The 17,116-nt window shown below is 33.0% G+C and overlaps 1 protein-coding gene across 1 annotated transcript in view; it reads right to left on the bottom strand.

Moving 5' to 3' along the window:
* The window catches only part of ITFG1 (integrin alpha FG-GAP repeat containing 1), a gene marked incomplete at its 5' end in the record, with an annotated part of 260,202 nt that overhangs the window by 134,797 nt on the left and 108,289 nt on the right, over nucleotides 1-17,116 (bottom strand). The window contains 2 exons of the mRNA XM_079722990.1: nucleotides 3,576-3,748; nucleotides 5,989-6,083. Coding sequence (XP_079579116.1) covers nucleotides 3,576-3,748; nucleotides 5,989-6,083 — 268 coding nt within the window. The remainder of the gene's footprint in view (nucleotides 1-3,575; nucleotides 3,749-5,988; nucleotides 6,084-17,116) is intronic.

Below are 17,116 nucleotides of genomic sequence, written 5' to 3'. Positions count from 1 at the left end.
TCTCTTGTCAGAGAGACTTTTACTATCTGCCCAAATCATCATTTCTAACCTCTGCTAAAAATGTGTTATTTTTGGTTATATACTACTTCCTTCTAAATTTTTTTCTTACAGGGAAAGAAAAAGGATTCAGATTCTGTGAACTTAGAGCGCTGACTGAAACTGTGTGATCCTGGACAAGTAGTCTGACTTATCTGAGACTGTTTCCATATTTACAAAGTAAAGATAATATCACCCCATAGAAATTACTGTGAAGCAATATGCATGATAATCACTTTATAAACTAAAGCCCTTTGCTTCCTGGCATTAACTGACAAGGAATATATTGCATTTGGCCATTTATTGATTTACTTGCCATTTAACAGATTTTGGGAGCTCTCACAGCTGATACCCAGAATCTGCTCCTTTGCTGCTAAAACCCTTTGTTTAAAAAAATTTTTTTTTCTTTTAGTACTTTTAGATTTGGATTCTCTATAAATCCCTGCTGGAAGCTGAGGTTTTGCTTACAATTTCATCCACTTTCAATTTATTAATAACAATACAACTTTTTAAAAATATATTAACATTCTGATTAATATGCAATAGTCAGAACAAAGACTAAAAGTCACTCTCTTATATCTTCAGTTAAATGCTTAAAATAAGGAATAAATATGCACTGTATGTACTTGACAAAATGATAAGTAAATCATTAACACAACTTCTGGACTACAGTACCAGTGTTAAACAAACATGCATTTATTCTGAGCAAATTACAATCTATGTTAGTTTTGAATTTTAAAAAATCATAAAATATGGTTTAGAATATTAATTTAAATATGGTTTATCAAATTTTCCTATAGAAACCTAAAAGTCACTCTAAATTAGTAATTAATTTTACCTATGACATTAATATTTCTATATTTAGAGGAATTTTTTTCTAACATATGCATAAAATACAATTTCTAATATACCACATATTGGGCAAAAATAAAATTAAACTTTTCATTTTTGTGTACTAGTTTTTCTAGTAACTCTGGCTAATTAAGAAATAATAGTGATTAGAAATCCATAAGGACAAGAGTTTAATTAGAAAAATGGTTCTCAACTATTCTTTGTTATAATGTATCCTCCAGTTCCTTTTAAAAAAGTTTTTCAGTTCTATACTAAAGACTTAGGACATAAAACATCATTTCAGTGTTATTTTACACATGAAATTAAAAAATTCTAAAAACAGAATTATTATTAGCTTAAGAGCACACTATTGGAATAATGTCATTCTAAGTTTGCCTTTCTTCTTTCAAAAAAATGAAAATTCAGACAATTAAGACAACATGATTACACACAGAAGATGACAGTAAACATAGGGCAACTGAGTAGTAATGGGACAGCCAAGGGAAAAAAACATGGCTTTCAGTCAGTGGTGGCACAGATGTAAAATAGCTGACCTCAGACCATGTTATTTTGTTTAGAGTCACTCGCTGCCTCTATAAATGTCATTAATAGAGATCTTTTTCATGTAACATGATTTTAAAGGTTAACTTTCAACAATTAGACCTTTAGCATAAAATAAAAAACAAACAGAAAGCCAAACAGCAACTCTCCTCTGAAAACAAAAAAACACAAGTTAACAAGCCACGGTTTCAGAACTTCTTTTCATGAAACACACACTATGGATTTTATTCTTAACTGCGTAGTTAATCTCTACCTGATTTTCAAAACCTGAAGAAAAAAAGGAGACAGAATTCTCCAGGTAGCAACCCTTGAAATTATAAACTGCAACTCTGTACTACTTCTTAACAATACAGCAGTCTTGAAATCAGTTAAAAATTATAAAATGCTTTTCAACAAAAGTGAACAGTAGAAAAGGATTATAATGTACACGATGTCTTATTTTCCTTCTTCTATGTTTCAAAGAAAATATTATGCTGAATTCTCCTAGACAGACATCTCTCAAGTATAGGGCTATTTCTCATCTAGTGATTTAATGAACACTGAAATGCACTGAAATCTATCCTTCAATTCTCATCTATCCCAAAAGAACAAAAAAGAAACCCTGGGTTTTAAACAGTTGCTTTTATTAAAGCATCAAGAGTCTATGACTGTCTTTTACCTTATGTTTCCTATAGAGCCATAGTGTTTGTTCACTGCTGAATTAGCTGTTGATATCATCGTTATTACTGAATGGTAAAGGTAAGTTAAATATCTGATGGTTTGAAGAAGAATATGTTGATAAAGAATTTTTATGACAAAATTATAAATTGTTTGTATGTTTTTCTAAGAATAAGTAATCGCACTTAAATGAATTTAAGATGTAATTTCGTATTCTTTTGAATAGGGTAAATGTTTAAATTAAAGCAATTTTTATATTTCTATGTTTTTATGTGACACTTTAAAAGGAATAAAAATCACATTCAACTCAGAGGTTTCTTTTGGTTACACAAGATCTGCTTCATACACATAAGTTATGAGTGTAGATACTACTCTGCATTATGGATCATGAGGCTCATATCCCTAGAAAATTTTGTAAACACAACTCAAGAGTGATTATAATTTCAAATCAAGGTCCTTAGAAAAGTTTAAGTACAGACATTTTATAATTTCTATAAATATTTAGGGACAGTCACTAATAATGTATGGTTTTCTAAAAATCACATTTCTAGATAACAGTGTTTGATGTTAAAATCAACCATAGTCTGATTTTTTTTCCAGGAAAGTTATATTGCATCATGAGCCTGGTAGTAAATGTGGAGCTGAATCATCACTAATTCCAGAGCCAACAAATGAATTAATGCTCAGACGAAAAATTATGGATAGATACAATGTAGGAGGCAAGAAAGAATAAGGGGCAAGAAATACAACTAATTGTAATATGAAGAATATAATAAAGCATTAAAATTTGGGAAGAGTCATATTTATGGAATCTGTCAAGATCAGGGTAATTGTGAATTTAACTATATTGGTTTAGCTACTGGTACCTCTACCTAAGGAAAAAAAAGTAGCAACAACATTAAAAATCATTGATAATGCAATAAATATCCTCAAAAATTTTGTATTTACAAATATTATCAATTGTCATGTTGAAATTCTCAACACCATTACAAAACAAGCAACAGTAAGGCAACATTCACTGATAGTAAAGTCAGCATGTGCTAAGTATCTTGCTAATTGCCTCATTTTTAATTTTTACCTCATGTAATTTCCACTACAACTCCATGACAGAGGTGCAGTTACTACTCTCAGTTTACAGATGGGGAGTTGGGGTAATCTGCTCAAGGTCACACAGGTGCTAAGTGGCTGGACTGAGAGCAAAGCCTAGGCTCAACTCTTAACCTCCATGGTCTTCAGACTCAAAATGTAACTGAGTCATTTACTTACAAAAATTTTGACCTTTTAAAGTTCAACTTTTGTTGAATGAAAAATAAGCCTTTTATTGTTCTATACAACAGAAAAAGAACAGGCATTCTAAGCAGTTGGGAGAAGTTCAGAGCTCACAGTGTTCCTTATTTAAGGAACTGTACCATATTTAGGTGTTATTCAGCTACAAAGTATCACAGTGAAAATATTTCACAACTATTTCTCATTTGACTTAATTTCCATACCTTCCAGATGTATTCTTCAGTATGGCAAGAGCATCTGGATAACCATCCATGTTGTAGTCTCCAATATGAAGGGTAATTGGAATTGGTATTTCAGTTGGTCGTTGTTCATGCACAAATGGCACAAAGCCCCACAGTGTGCCCTTATTGCTAAAATCCTGTAGGACAGGAACCCACTGTGGATTAAGAGAAAAAAAAATCAGATTTTATAGTTATTTTAGAAAAAAATTCACCATTTGTAAAACAAATGATCCACGAAAAGTCCCAAGGTAAGCATCACCTTATTTAAGTTCTTTATCACTACAAAATGGTAGGGTACTATAATTTACTTTGATAAACAGGTAACTTACACTCTGGAAAAAAACCGTCTCCCTTAAAATTTATCACTAGTCATCTTTCCTTGAACTAGCTCATAGAGCCTTAGAAGGTTTTTCACAGAACCACAAAATCTTAGGATTGAACTGATGTTGATAATCATATACTTGAATTGCCATTTTTAAATGTGTTGAGTGGAAATACAACCTCAAATGAATATTTAAAAAATTATAATATCATGTAATAACTGATGTCCTTTTGGAGGACCAGCTCAGGAAGAATTAGAACATGACAGTCTCCCTTGTTCTCTTGCTTTGCGTCCTATACATGATGATGACTTTAGTCATCATTCTCAGAGCCAAGCAGCTCTGAGGCTTACCAAACAATACTAGCCCTGACAAGCTCCGCCTGCCCCAGAGAATGAGCTCTGTCACCAAAAGAGCTGGAAGCTACATTTTAAATAAATTCTTTATCTCTATATTGATTAAAATGAGGAGAACACAGAGAATAGGATCATTTCAAAATGAGCTTCTGGAAATCCCTTTTTCTTGTGAATGCCCCAATCTTTACTTTTAATAACCTAATGCAAACTAAAAATCTGAAGAGTGGAAATCATCACATTAAAATTATAGATGTGCCCATAATTAGCTAAGAGCACGGATACTGGCACATAACCTGGAGATGTCCAAACAGAAGCAGGTGCAGCTGGCTTGAAATGACAGGAGGCCAAACATGCCTACAGATGTTTTTTTTCCTTATAAGCAGGTGACTCATATATATAGCTCTAAGCCAGACTACATAAAAAGTGGCCTCTTGAAAAAGGTTTAGGACATAGGATATCCCAAACATTTTCTATGTTATCCAAAGAAAGCATAGCTTGCCAAGGAAAAAGAAAAAAAAGTGGCTTAACTACAAAGACAAATTTACAGAAAACGAGCTGTTTTAAAAAACTGGTCTGCATCTTTAATAAATTTTTCAATCTTTCTTAAAGCAAAAGAGTATTATATAGCATCAAAATGTTTTAATGTTTCACGTGACTTTGAAAAAAATTGCTGGTCTTGTTTTGGAAGAGGATGAGATATTTCACAAAATGCCAAGTTTTCACAAGTTTCTGAAGAGGTTGATAGTTTATTAATGAGGATAAAGTATTTCTGTTAAGGTAAATGTATTAAGGTCTAAGAAGTAAAAGATTTTTCATTAATGTGATGTTCTTAACAGTCAAAAAAGAACTGTGACATTTATCTGCCCAGAGAGAGCTGACTGTGTAATTTGAAAATATTCTTACAGTAGTCTGTCACTTGAAGACAGGCTAATAATTACTAGGTTTGCTTACAGCTATGAACCAACGATGAAGTGTTACTTGACCTAATACTTTCAGTGATTCAAAACTTTAAAAAAGTTCAAGGTAATAAAGGTTATGGGTGTAAGAGTTAAATGCTTTTAGAATGCTGACTGGAGGAAGATTTGTTTTCTTTAGTGTCTTAGTATAAGAAATGATACTTCCTACCCATAAGGGCTAAAAAAATCAAAATGTAATTCTATCATTTATTACCCCCAAACAGAAAATATAACTCATTAATTCTACTACTATATTACTGGTTTCCATTCAGGTGCTCTCAATATGGAAAAAATCTCAATGTCATAACCTATCATTCCCACATTAATCCTCTGCTATGATTAACAGATTCTAAATTATTTACCTACAAGCTACAGGTATAAAGTCAGCACGAGAGAATGAAACAGATTTAGATATCACAAATAAAAACAAGATTAGCCTTGAAAATACGTATGATGTTCTTCTACATAACCCTTAATTATAGCTATAGTGTGTCTTACCATATTCCCAGCATATAAAAGGCTAACAGATCATTTAATTACAGGACCAAAAGTGGGTTTTCTTAACCAGAAATGATTATGTCACTACTTTTTTCTCTCAATAAACCAATAAAAATAGATTTAAATGCATTTCATTAAGTTAAAATAAGGAAGTAAATTTATTTTTGGTTTTTCTCTTTTCTTATTCTTCAGATACTTTTTCTAACCTCTGAAATTTTTTTCCAAGAACATAACTCTATTTACATTAAGAAACAAGTAGATATACCTGCTTTGTTCTGGATCTTGCTAAATAAATGGTACTTTTCTGGCAGTTTTTATCTTCACAGCCTGGCAATAAGTGATCCATGTTTCCATCTCCATCTGCCAAAAGAAACAGCCACAAAACAGTGTTCTTGTATGGCAGATTACATTTCCTATTTGTTTAAACTCTGCATCAATCTAGATAAACTGAGGAATCTGATGCATGGCTTTGGAGTGAATGTGATTCAATTAAAACAATTATTCTGGCCCTTACTGTCTATTACCTGGAGCATGTTTTGTTTTAAATTGCTCACTCTTCTGTGGTTAAATATTTATCCAATGGTGGAAAAACTCCTCATTTCAGGCTTTGATGTTAAAATCATCAATTAAAAAATGTAGCTTTTGACCTATTTACATAATTATCATCACTGCCACAGGAGAAAAATAAGCATGCAATAGTAACCCATTATTATGTGGTTTATTTTAAGTGTCTTTACAGATAATTTATCTTTACACATACTTTTAAGTCTCTTTTATACAGCATAAACGTCAATTCAAGAGTTATAAAGCTTTCAGCAACTTAGATTCTAAAAAGCACCAATACATTTTTATCAATAAAGAGGCAAATGAAGGGAATACAGATGTCATTTCCAACTGACTGGTTTTTAAACAGCTGCACAATGTTCTGCAAAGACTTCTAGAGATGAGGTTACTGATGAACTTGGAGTCATTTCCTCTAGTGCTCCTTCCTATCTACTGTCCCCTACCTGATGAAGTTTACAGATTTTGATGTCCTAGAGCTAAATCTCTATGGGGACATTCACACAATGGAGTAGTCATGAAGCTTTTAAATTTAGGGCCTAATTTTGTGTTGCTTTAATCACTGATGTATTTGCAATGGCTTAATGTATCATTTAATGTGTGCCTGAGGTAGTACCTTCACTTGGAAGGATATATAAGGTTTAACAGTAAAAAAAGTCCTTCCTTGCATACGTTTAAATATTAAGAGAGATATATAACTATAACAAGCCTATCAAGTCTCCAATAATGTATGCACAAGGAAAAAAAAATTTCAGGCTGTGTGGGATGAAAATCTAGCCAATGGAAGGTGACCTCAGCATGGAAAAGTATAAGGCACAGCACAGTGAAAAATGAATTTCTTTCATTTAATTTCATAGTTTAATTACTTATGATCCTCACGGTTAATATTCTTTGTGATGACGAACGCTTAGTTAGAGGAGTATAACATTAAATAAAATAGTTGAATTAATAATGCAAAGTACAGAGAATACATGTAATATGACAATATATACATTTGGACTACTGTAAAAAGTTGAGAGAGAGAGAAACAGGCAACTCTAGGCAGGAATACTTGGAAAGGAGAAGGCTTTCCAAGGGCATAAACATATATCATAGTTTAAAAAAAAAAAAAAGGAGCTAGCCAAGTAAGAATTAAATGCAAAATGTGATTTTTAAACAGACTCTCGTAATATCATAGACTTCATTAAAAGCCAAACCATTTTACTGCAGTTAATGTGGGACTAATCAGAAGAGCAATTACTAAGTCTCTGCCCTTCATTTTTACCCCAATGGCAAAATACTCAGATTAGATTTTGATTGATACTTTTCTTTTCCCTAGTTTATCTTTCTTCCGAGTAGTTTCCTATTTCCCACAATTATTTGGACCATGACTTGGCTGATATTTAACGCTGGCAAATAACCTTCTGTTAAACATATAACTAACTCACGTCACAACATCATAATCATGCCTTTTAGTAGGAATTATCAGTAATATTTTATAGATATGGTCACAGAAATCTAGAACTCTATCAGAGAATGTGCTCCTTGTGCTGACTCTAAGTGCTAGTTTTTTGATGTTTAGGGTAAGTGACAGAAAAGCTGTCTGAGAGCCCAACTTCACGCGCAAAGGAAATATTCTCTCTTGAAGGCAACAAATTTTTAAATCTTACATGTTTCACTTTTCTGCATGTTTTTTAAAAAAACTTATTTGTAGATAAACTTAAAATTGCAATAATAAACATAGTAAAAGAATTCCTGTAAATGCTTTAACCAGATTGACCTATTAACATTTTACCCCATTTATCTGATCTGTGAAATCAGTTTTTTTCTGAACCATAATTATATACATTATAGCCCTTTACCCCTAAATACTTGTGTGTATTTCCTAGGAATAGAGATATTCTCTTAACCACAGTACAACTATCAATTCACACAGATACTTTTATCTATTGTACTATATCTATATTCTAATTTTGTCCATTGATGTAATAATGTCATTTGTAGCATTTTTGCCCCTCTAACACAGGATCCAGTCTAGGAGTAGGAATTACATTTAGTCGTTATTTTTAGTCTTCTTTAATCTAGAATATTTTCTTTTTTAAAAAAAATTTTTATAGGTTTTTTCTTTTAAATAAATAAATAAATTTATTTATTTATTTTTCTTTATTTTTGGCTGCATTGGGTCTTTGTTGCTGTGCGCAGGCTTTCTCTAGTTGCAGTGATTGGGGCTACTCTTAGTAGCAGTGCACGGGCTTCTCATTGTGGTGGCTTCTCTTGTTGTGGAGCACGGGCTCTAGGCGCACGGACTTCAGTAGTTGTGGCAAGCAGGCTCAGTAGTTGTGGCTTGCAGGACCAGTAGTTGTGGCTCATGGGCTCTAGAGAGCAGGATCAGCAGTTGTGGCACACGGGCTTAGTTGCTCTGTGGCATGTGGGATCTTCCCAGACCAGGGCTCGAACCGGTGGTCCCCAGCATTGGCAGGTGGAATCTTAACCACTGTGCCACCAGGAAAGTCCCTAGAATATTTTCATAGCCTTTGTCTTTTACAATCTGTGTATCTTTTTTTTTTTTTTTTAACCTCAGACTACAGGAATCTTTTACTTTTCCAATAAGTTATTACACCTAGGGAAGGAAGTAGTTTCAGAAAAATCAGTTTCACATGAGTCAGAGGCACAAGGCTAGGAACTAGTAATAAGCAAATTCTCTGAAAAACAATGTGACTAAGAGAAATGTCACGCTGACAGAGGTACCAGTCTGTGAACTTGGCACACATTCCTTAAAGAAGTCCCAGGAATTATTAACTTCGGACTGCCTTCTCCTCAGGACTTCAGCACATTATATATCTCGAGTTTTTTTAAAGGCTAAAATTCCTTCTCAAAGGCTCAGCAGAAACTGTAACAGAAGGAATGGCATTTTGATTAACTCATTTCATATAATGCAGTATAAAATTTGGCCTTTTGAATGGCAGACCAGGAGAGACTAAAGTACACACTAAACACATGTTAATTTCCATCTGATGTTAACCTTAGCCAAATTTCAAAAGAAATTCTCTTCTAAAACAGATAATTTTAATGAGATAGATTTAATGAGTCAAACTGATTTTCTGAAAAATTTTAATTTTAAAATCAAGAGAACACTAAAATAAAGTTGTCTTCACAAAAATGGATTATAATGAATTTTGGTATAATAATTTTTCTGTTTTTAATTAAGCAGAGGACAAAGAAGATATACATGAGAAAGGGTCATATTTATATTATGTTTCCTCTTAAATATTCATAACATTTTCAGTCTCATGAAATTAAATGACCTGTGGTATTGTTTAAGCAAATTACAGCTCATTGTTCTGGCCCCAGATTACCCATCAACTTTGTAAACCACAATTTCTCTAATGCAGTGATTCTCAAAGTGTGGTTCCCAGTCCCACAGCCTCAGCATCACCTGGGAACTTGTTAGAAATGTCGATTCTTATGCCTCTGTCCAGATCTAATGAATCAGAACCTCTAAGGGTAGGGCACAGCAATGTATATTTTCATAAGCACTCTGGTTGAAGCCCTCTGGTTGAAACGCTGGTCTTCCACTGACACCAGGGGGTGCTACACGTACCCTATTTCTGTCTTAATCATGCTCCTCCATTAACGACAAACTTCTTTTGCTAATCAAATTCCACTATTCATTTAGGACTCAGTATGTATCTTGCTCCAGCCTCTTGAGACTGAATCCAAGTCACCTTTTGCAAATTTTTGTACCTCTTGGGCAGGCCAACTCATTATGGCAGCGAAACAAGTACTACTACATAAAATAATTGTTTTTGGTGAACGTCTTGCCACTCCATGAAAGTGTATGGAGATTTTAATGTAATGGTAAGAGGTAGGACTAAGATCAGTTAGATTTAGATTTTTAACCTGGCTAAACTCCTAACAAGTAATTAGACATGTACTTTTGGGGAAAAAAGTACTGAAAAATATTTTTAAAATATTAGGATTTGGGGAACAGGTACTTCTGTATTTTTTAGGACTGCTCAAGAAGTATTCAGGTTTTCAGAAATGTTGTTTTCCTACTCTTGTCCCCAGCTCCCCTCCACAGTGGCAACCACCATAGCAGTTTTTCTTGTGTATCCTTCACCACATAGTCTATGCATATACATATACTATATACAATTTTGTACAACTGTAGTGTACACAACACACTTTTTGGTACCTTCAACTTTTGATTTAATATATCTTTGAGAGCATTCCACAGTGATAAATTTATATCTGTCTCATATATAGTATACAGTATTACATTTTATGGGTATATCTCAATATAGCCAATTCTCTATTGATGTACAAACACTGAGTTGTTTCCAATCTTCTGGTAATCAAAACAATCCAACAATGAATAACTTTGCACATATAATATCTCATATTTGAGAGATTATAGTATAAATTCCTAAAATGGAAATTACTAATTCAATGATTATATGTAATTAAAATTTTTATTTTAATCTACATACAGGAGCAGTTTTCAAACTAGTCTCAAGAATCCTTTATACTCTTAAAGACTGAGGACCCCAATAAGCTTTGTTTATGTGGGTAATATCTATGGGTATTTCTATGGGGATTAACTTGAAATTAAGACTAAGAAATATTTATATATTTAAGTGAAAATACAAACCATAAATATATCACATATAAACATAACTAATATTTTCATGAAAAATAACTGTTTTCCAAAACAAAGACATTTTGTGAGAAGAATGGGATTATCTGGCCTAGCAGAGAAAACCTGGATTTTCATACTGCTTTTGTATTCAATCTGTTGTTTTGGTTGACAAATATGAAAATATGTAGTTGGAGGAAGTATTTTAACAGCCTTTTCAGATAACTCTAATATTCTTCCATGCTACGATCAAAACTCAACAAGTGACAATTTCTTAAAAACTTTTTGCAATGAAGAATCTAAACCTGTTTCAATGAACATTTCTTACTCTGTTAATTAAAATCCAGTAGTCCATCTTGCACTTTGAATGGGTGTTTAACCAATGCATAATTTTGTAAAATCATGCATCAAACATTTAGAAGACAGTGTTTCATTGAGTTATGTAGATTTTGCAAATGCTGAAACATTTCATTACACAATATAAAAAATTCAGATTAATTAATATCACCACCAATCTCATCAAAAAAGTCTTTAGGTACTGAAAAGCTGTCAGCTCATGGTAGCAGATAAAAAGTTTTCCCAAATTCCAATTTTTGCTTGAAAGATCAAATTTTATCATTGGCACCTTCCCATCAGTTTTTTCTTGAAGTCTCAAGCTCACGTTGTTCATTGTAGAGAAAATGGCTACCAAATCCCCAAGTCTGAAAAACCATAGTTTGTCTGTCAGTTGTTCTTCGAGCAAAAAATGGTGAAAATGGTATTATATTAAAAAAAAAAGTAGTTAGTTCAGTTTGCAACTCAATCACACCAGTGTTTTTCATTAAGACAACCACCATACTCTGTGCAGAAGTGTTTTATGCATAGGTCTTGTTTCCTGACAGAGTATTAAAAAGGTGTGTAGTCAAGGGTTGGGATCTAATAAAATTAATATTTTTTGCTTCATCAATAAACACTCTTAAGAGAAACTATTTTTCTTATTTCCTTTTTCTTTCTCTTTCTTCTTTATTTTAATACTGTGAGTATATGGTGGTGAAGAATACAATGAATGGTAATAAAGTTTGGTGCCACTGTTTTGATTTGTGCCAAATGGCAGAAGCTTTACACATCACTGCTTTCATATCATCAGAGTCAACAGGGTGAAAAACGCAAATAATATCTCAGTGTTCTTATGAAGGTAATTTTGATCTTGTGGACCCCCTGAAAGAGTTGCAGGAAAACCTCTCCCCACCCCTTGGGATCCATACTTTGGACCACACTTTGAAAACCTTTGCCAGAAAGGTTTGCACCAATAAGCAAATTATCAAATATTTTGATTTTTGCCACTCTGATCAATGAAAATGGTATTTCATTGTGGTTTTAGTTTTCTTACTAATTATGGTGTTTGTCTTTTTAAAATTGAAGCATGGTGGATTTACAATATTATATTAATTTCAGGTGTACAACAGTGATTGAGTATTTTTATAGATTTTACTCCATTTAAAGTTATTGCCAAAAAAGGCTCTATTTTCCTGTGCTGTACAATATATCTTTGTTGATTAATTATTTTACACATAGTAGTTTTGTGTCTCTTAATTCCATATCCCTATCATGCCTTGCCTCAAGAACAACAAAGTCCAAAGTCATCAAAAGGAAAATAAAACATCAATGAAATCAAGAGCTGGTTTTTTGAAAGGATAAACAAAATTAAAAATCTTTTAGCCAAGCTCATCAAGAAGAAAAGAGAGAGGACCCAAATAAACAAAATAAGAAATGAAAGAGGAGAAATAACAACTGATAACACAGAGATACAAGAATCGTAAGAGAACAGTATGAACAGTTACATGCCAACAAATTGGACAACCTAGAAAAAATGAACAAACTTCTAGAAACATACAACCTTCCAAAACTAAACCAGGAAAAAAAATATAATCTGAACAGATCAATCACTAGTACTGAAATATAATTTGTAATTAAAAAGAACTCCCAGCAAACAAAAGTCCAGGACTGGATGGCTTCATGGGAATTCTACAAAACATATAAGGAAGAGCTAATACGTACCCTTCTCAAACTATTCCAAAAAACTGAAGAGAGGGGAACACTCCCAAATTCATTTCATGAGGCCACCATTACCACGATATCAAAATCAAAGACACTACAAAAAAATTATAGGCCAGTATCTCTGATGAATATAGATGTAAAAATCCTTAACAAAAATAAGCAAATAAAACTCAACAATATATAAAAAGAATCACATACCATGATCAAGTGGGACTCATTCCAGGTATGCAAAGATAGTTCATTTTTGCAAATCAATCAATGTGATACACCACATTAAGGAAAGGAAGGATAAAAATCCCATGATCATCTCAACAGATACAGAAAAAAGCATTTGACAGAATTCCATATCCATTCATGATAAAAACTCTTATCAAAGTTGGCATAAAGGGAACATATCTCAACATAATAAAGGTCATTTATGACAAGCACAAAGCTAACATCATACTCAACGTGAAAAGCTGAAAGCTTTCTAAAATCAGGAACAAGACAACGATGCCCACTCTTGCCACTTCTATTTAACATAGTAATGTAAGACCCAGCCACAGCAATCGGATAAGTAAAAGAAATAAAAGGCATTCAAATTGGAAGTGAATAAGTAAAACTGTCACCATTCGCAGGAGACATGATACTATGTATAGAAACCCCTAAAGCCTCCACCAAAGAACTATTAGAATTAAGAAATGAATTCAGTAAAGTTGAAGAATATAGGATTAATATACAGAAATCAGTTGCTTTTCTATACACTAATAATGAACTATCAGAAAGAGAAGTTAAGGAAACAATCCCATTTACAATCATGTCAAAAAGAATAAAACACCTAGGAATAACTTAACCAAGAAGGTGAGAGACCTATACTCTTAAAACTATAAAACACTGATGAAGGAATCTGAAAGTGATGCAAAGAAATGGAAAGATCTCTCGTGCACTTGGAGTAGAAGAATTAATATTAAGATGTCCATACTACCCAAAGCAATCTACAGAGTTAACACAATCCCTATCAAAATACCCATGACATTTTTCACAGAACTAGAACAAATAATCCTAAAATTCATATGGAACCACAAAAGACCCTGAATTACCAAAGCAATCTTGAGAAAAAAGAAGAAAGGTGGAGGCATCATGCTCCCTGACTTCAGATTATACTATAAAGCTACAGTAATCAAAATAGCATGATAGTGCACAATAAAAAGACACACAGATCAACGGAACAGAATAGAGAACGCAGAAATAAACCCACCTATCTATGGTCAATTAATCTACGACAAAGGATGTAAGAATATGCAATGGGAAAAAAAAAGTCTCTCCAGTAAGTGGTAATGGGAAAACTGGACAGCTACATTTAAAAGAACAAGATTAGAATATTTCCTCACACCATTTATAAAAACAAACTCAAAATGGATTAAAGACCTAAATGTAAGACCTGATACCAAAAAACTCCTGGAAGAGAACATGGGAAGAATACTCTTTGTTTGTCTTTTTTTTGTCCTGCTGCTAATTTGTAGGAATCCTTTTAACATTAAGAAAATTATTATTTTGTCTGTGATTTACTAACACTTTCCTTTACAGCTTCTAGGTATTGCTAACAACTTAGTAAGGCTTTTCCAATTCACAGTACTTTGGGACATTTACTTTGAAGTCTTAGATTCACCTGGAATTTATTTTAGCATATGATATGAGTTATGACTTTTTAACAGATGGATATATTCAGTTGTCTCACACCACTTACTGAATGATCCATCATTTTCAGAAAAGAAACTCAATTTCTCTTATATTAATCTTTATCTGTAAAATGATCAATAGGAACATAATTTGGCCACAGAAAGGGGTCACTGTGAGAATGAAATGTGGGGGAAATAACCTGGGGAAAATGACACAGCAGTAAACAATCATAAAGGAGTATATTATCTCTATATACTCCTTCTATCACTTGTGGTATGCTGTGTGTACTTAGGACAGTGGTATACTCTGTGTAGGCAGGTGGGCAAGAGAGTAAAAAAGCGTAACTCCCAGAAGAATAGAGGGCTTTTTCTTCAGAGTGCTCACTTCCAGGACTCACTGTAACACTTCCAGCAGGAAACACTGAAACATTTGATCATGAAAAATGAAAGCAATAATTTAGGATTTGACGAATGTTACTCCACAGATGGGGGAAAAAAACTGTTAAGTAGATGGCTAAATATTTTGATCTATAACCTGGAACTCTGAGTTCAATAATAAAAATAAATCAGTGATTTCTGAATTATAGAGTAGAACACATCATGACAGCTCAAATGGGGAATAAGTCAAAATGACTCCTTCCACCATCTGGAAAATTTACTCATGGATGGCTATAGCATACACAAGATATAAATATTACAAGTCACACAACTAATTAATGGCAGAAGGTTCTAAACAGAATTCAAGGCTTTCTTTAACTTTTAAAATGTGAGACCCAATGCTGAAAGATTTCTATACAGAGTTTCTAAAACTGCATTTCTTGCCAAAATGGACCCAGAATATAGGTAGAAGTAACAGCTTTTCCATTACATTTGTCAAGAGACATGTGAGACATATGACAGAAAATGTATTCATATATTCTGTATTTTTGTTATTCATTAATACAAAACTGGAAATACACATACTAAAAAAAAAAAAAATTCCTGTTCACTTCCACTATAATACAGTAAGTCCCTTCACGAACCTTTAAGTTGTGAACTTTCAAAGATGCGAACATGCATTCTATCAACGTCAGGCGTGAGTGAAATTGCAGCTTGCCGTCTGTCTCCTTTTGCTGAGGATCCTTCAGCTCTACCATCTCCCACCTCCTCTCCCTCCTCCAGTCAGTAACTCTTCTTGCCTGTTCACTCAATGCCAGCCCCTGTATGTCAGCTGTTGTACTGTACTACTGTACTTTTCAAGGTACTGTACTGTAAGATTAAACATGTTTATTTTTTGTTTTTATATAATTATTGGTGTGAAAAGTATTATAAACCTATTACAGTACAGTAGTATATAGCCGATTGTGTTAGCTGGGTACCTAGGCTAACTTTGTTGGACTTACGAACATATTAGACTTATGAATAATGCCTTCTTGGAATGGAACTCGTTCGTATGTAGGGGACTTACTGTATATGAAGTATATCACCTACTGTTTTTCAGAAGAACACATCCTTAATGTAAGAGACATTACTGGCACAGAAATACATTGAATATGATACAAAAACGATTACATTATAGCAGCCAGATTAGATTCTTCGGGGAAATAAAATTCAGACTTTTAAAATAAATGATGAATAGTATTAAAAAATAGAGGGCATGCATGGAAATGTTTGATTTCTTTTTTTAAAAAAATTCTCATGAACCAAACTGTGACAGGTGCTGTAAAACACACATATACACACACAGGAAAAGAAGAACATGTCACCTTATCATCTGGAAAGTACAAATTTACTTTCTTCAAAATATTCATTTTTAAATATTTATGTTATTTAAAAATGAATATTTTGAAGAAAGTAAACTGCAGATTTATGAATACATGAATACAGACATAAGTTTGCTTATTTTTCTTCAGATTTTAAATAGCATCCAGGTTGACTTTCAAGTTGTGCTCATATAAATATATATTAATATACTTAGGTGATTAAAGACGAGTCTACAGAGTGCCAGGGCCTTAACAGAATTCAGTGGTGAGAAACACATATTGTGAAGGAATATGAACATGATCAGAACAGAAATATTATAATTCTTTAATAAGATGCTGCTGGTTCCTAACAGACCTGGTAATGCTGGAAATTCTGAGGTGGGGTCAAGGATATAGAAAGTTAACTGAATTTGCTTTAACATAGGTTTAGGCTTTGTGAGTAACTGGTCATGAAATAGAACTTTCATGATGACTTCTTTTTCTCTTGCAAGTCTAATAACTGTTCTTTTTGAAATAATAAAATATTTTTCCTTGTCATTTTAGCACCTAAATATCCATCAGGTTTCAATAATGTCTCCAGGATACCATCTACTGATGCTTTTCTGCTTTGTTGAATATATTGATTCTTTGACTACTATGTTTTAATAATTCTTTTCCTAATTAAGGATATAAAGCAGACTAATGATGTATTTATTCAACTTCCTGTTCTGAGATCCTCCTGCTCTATCATGTGGATAGAGGTAAAAGTCAACTGTTTTAGTGAGTGAAGAGGTAACAGGT

The sequence above is a fragment of the Hyperoodon ampullatus genome (genome assembly GCF_949752795.1).
Source record: "Hyperoodon ampullatus genome assembly, chromosome: 18".
Classification (NCBI taxonomy): Eukaryota; Metazoa; Chordata; class Mammalia; order Artiodactyla; family Ziphiidae; genus Hyperoodon; species Hyperoodon ampullatus.
This window is presented reverse-complemented; position numbering and strand designations above follow the sequence as displayed.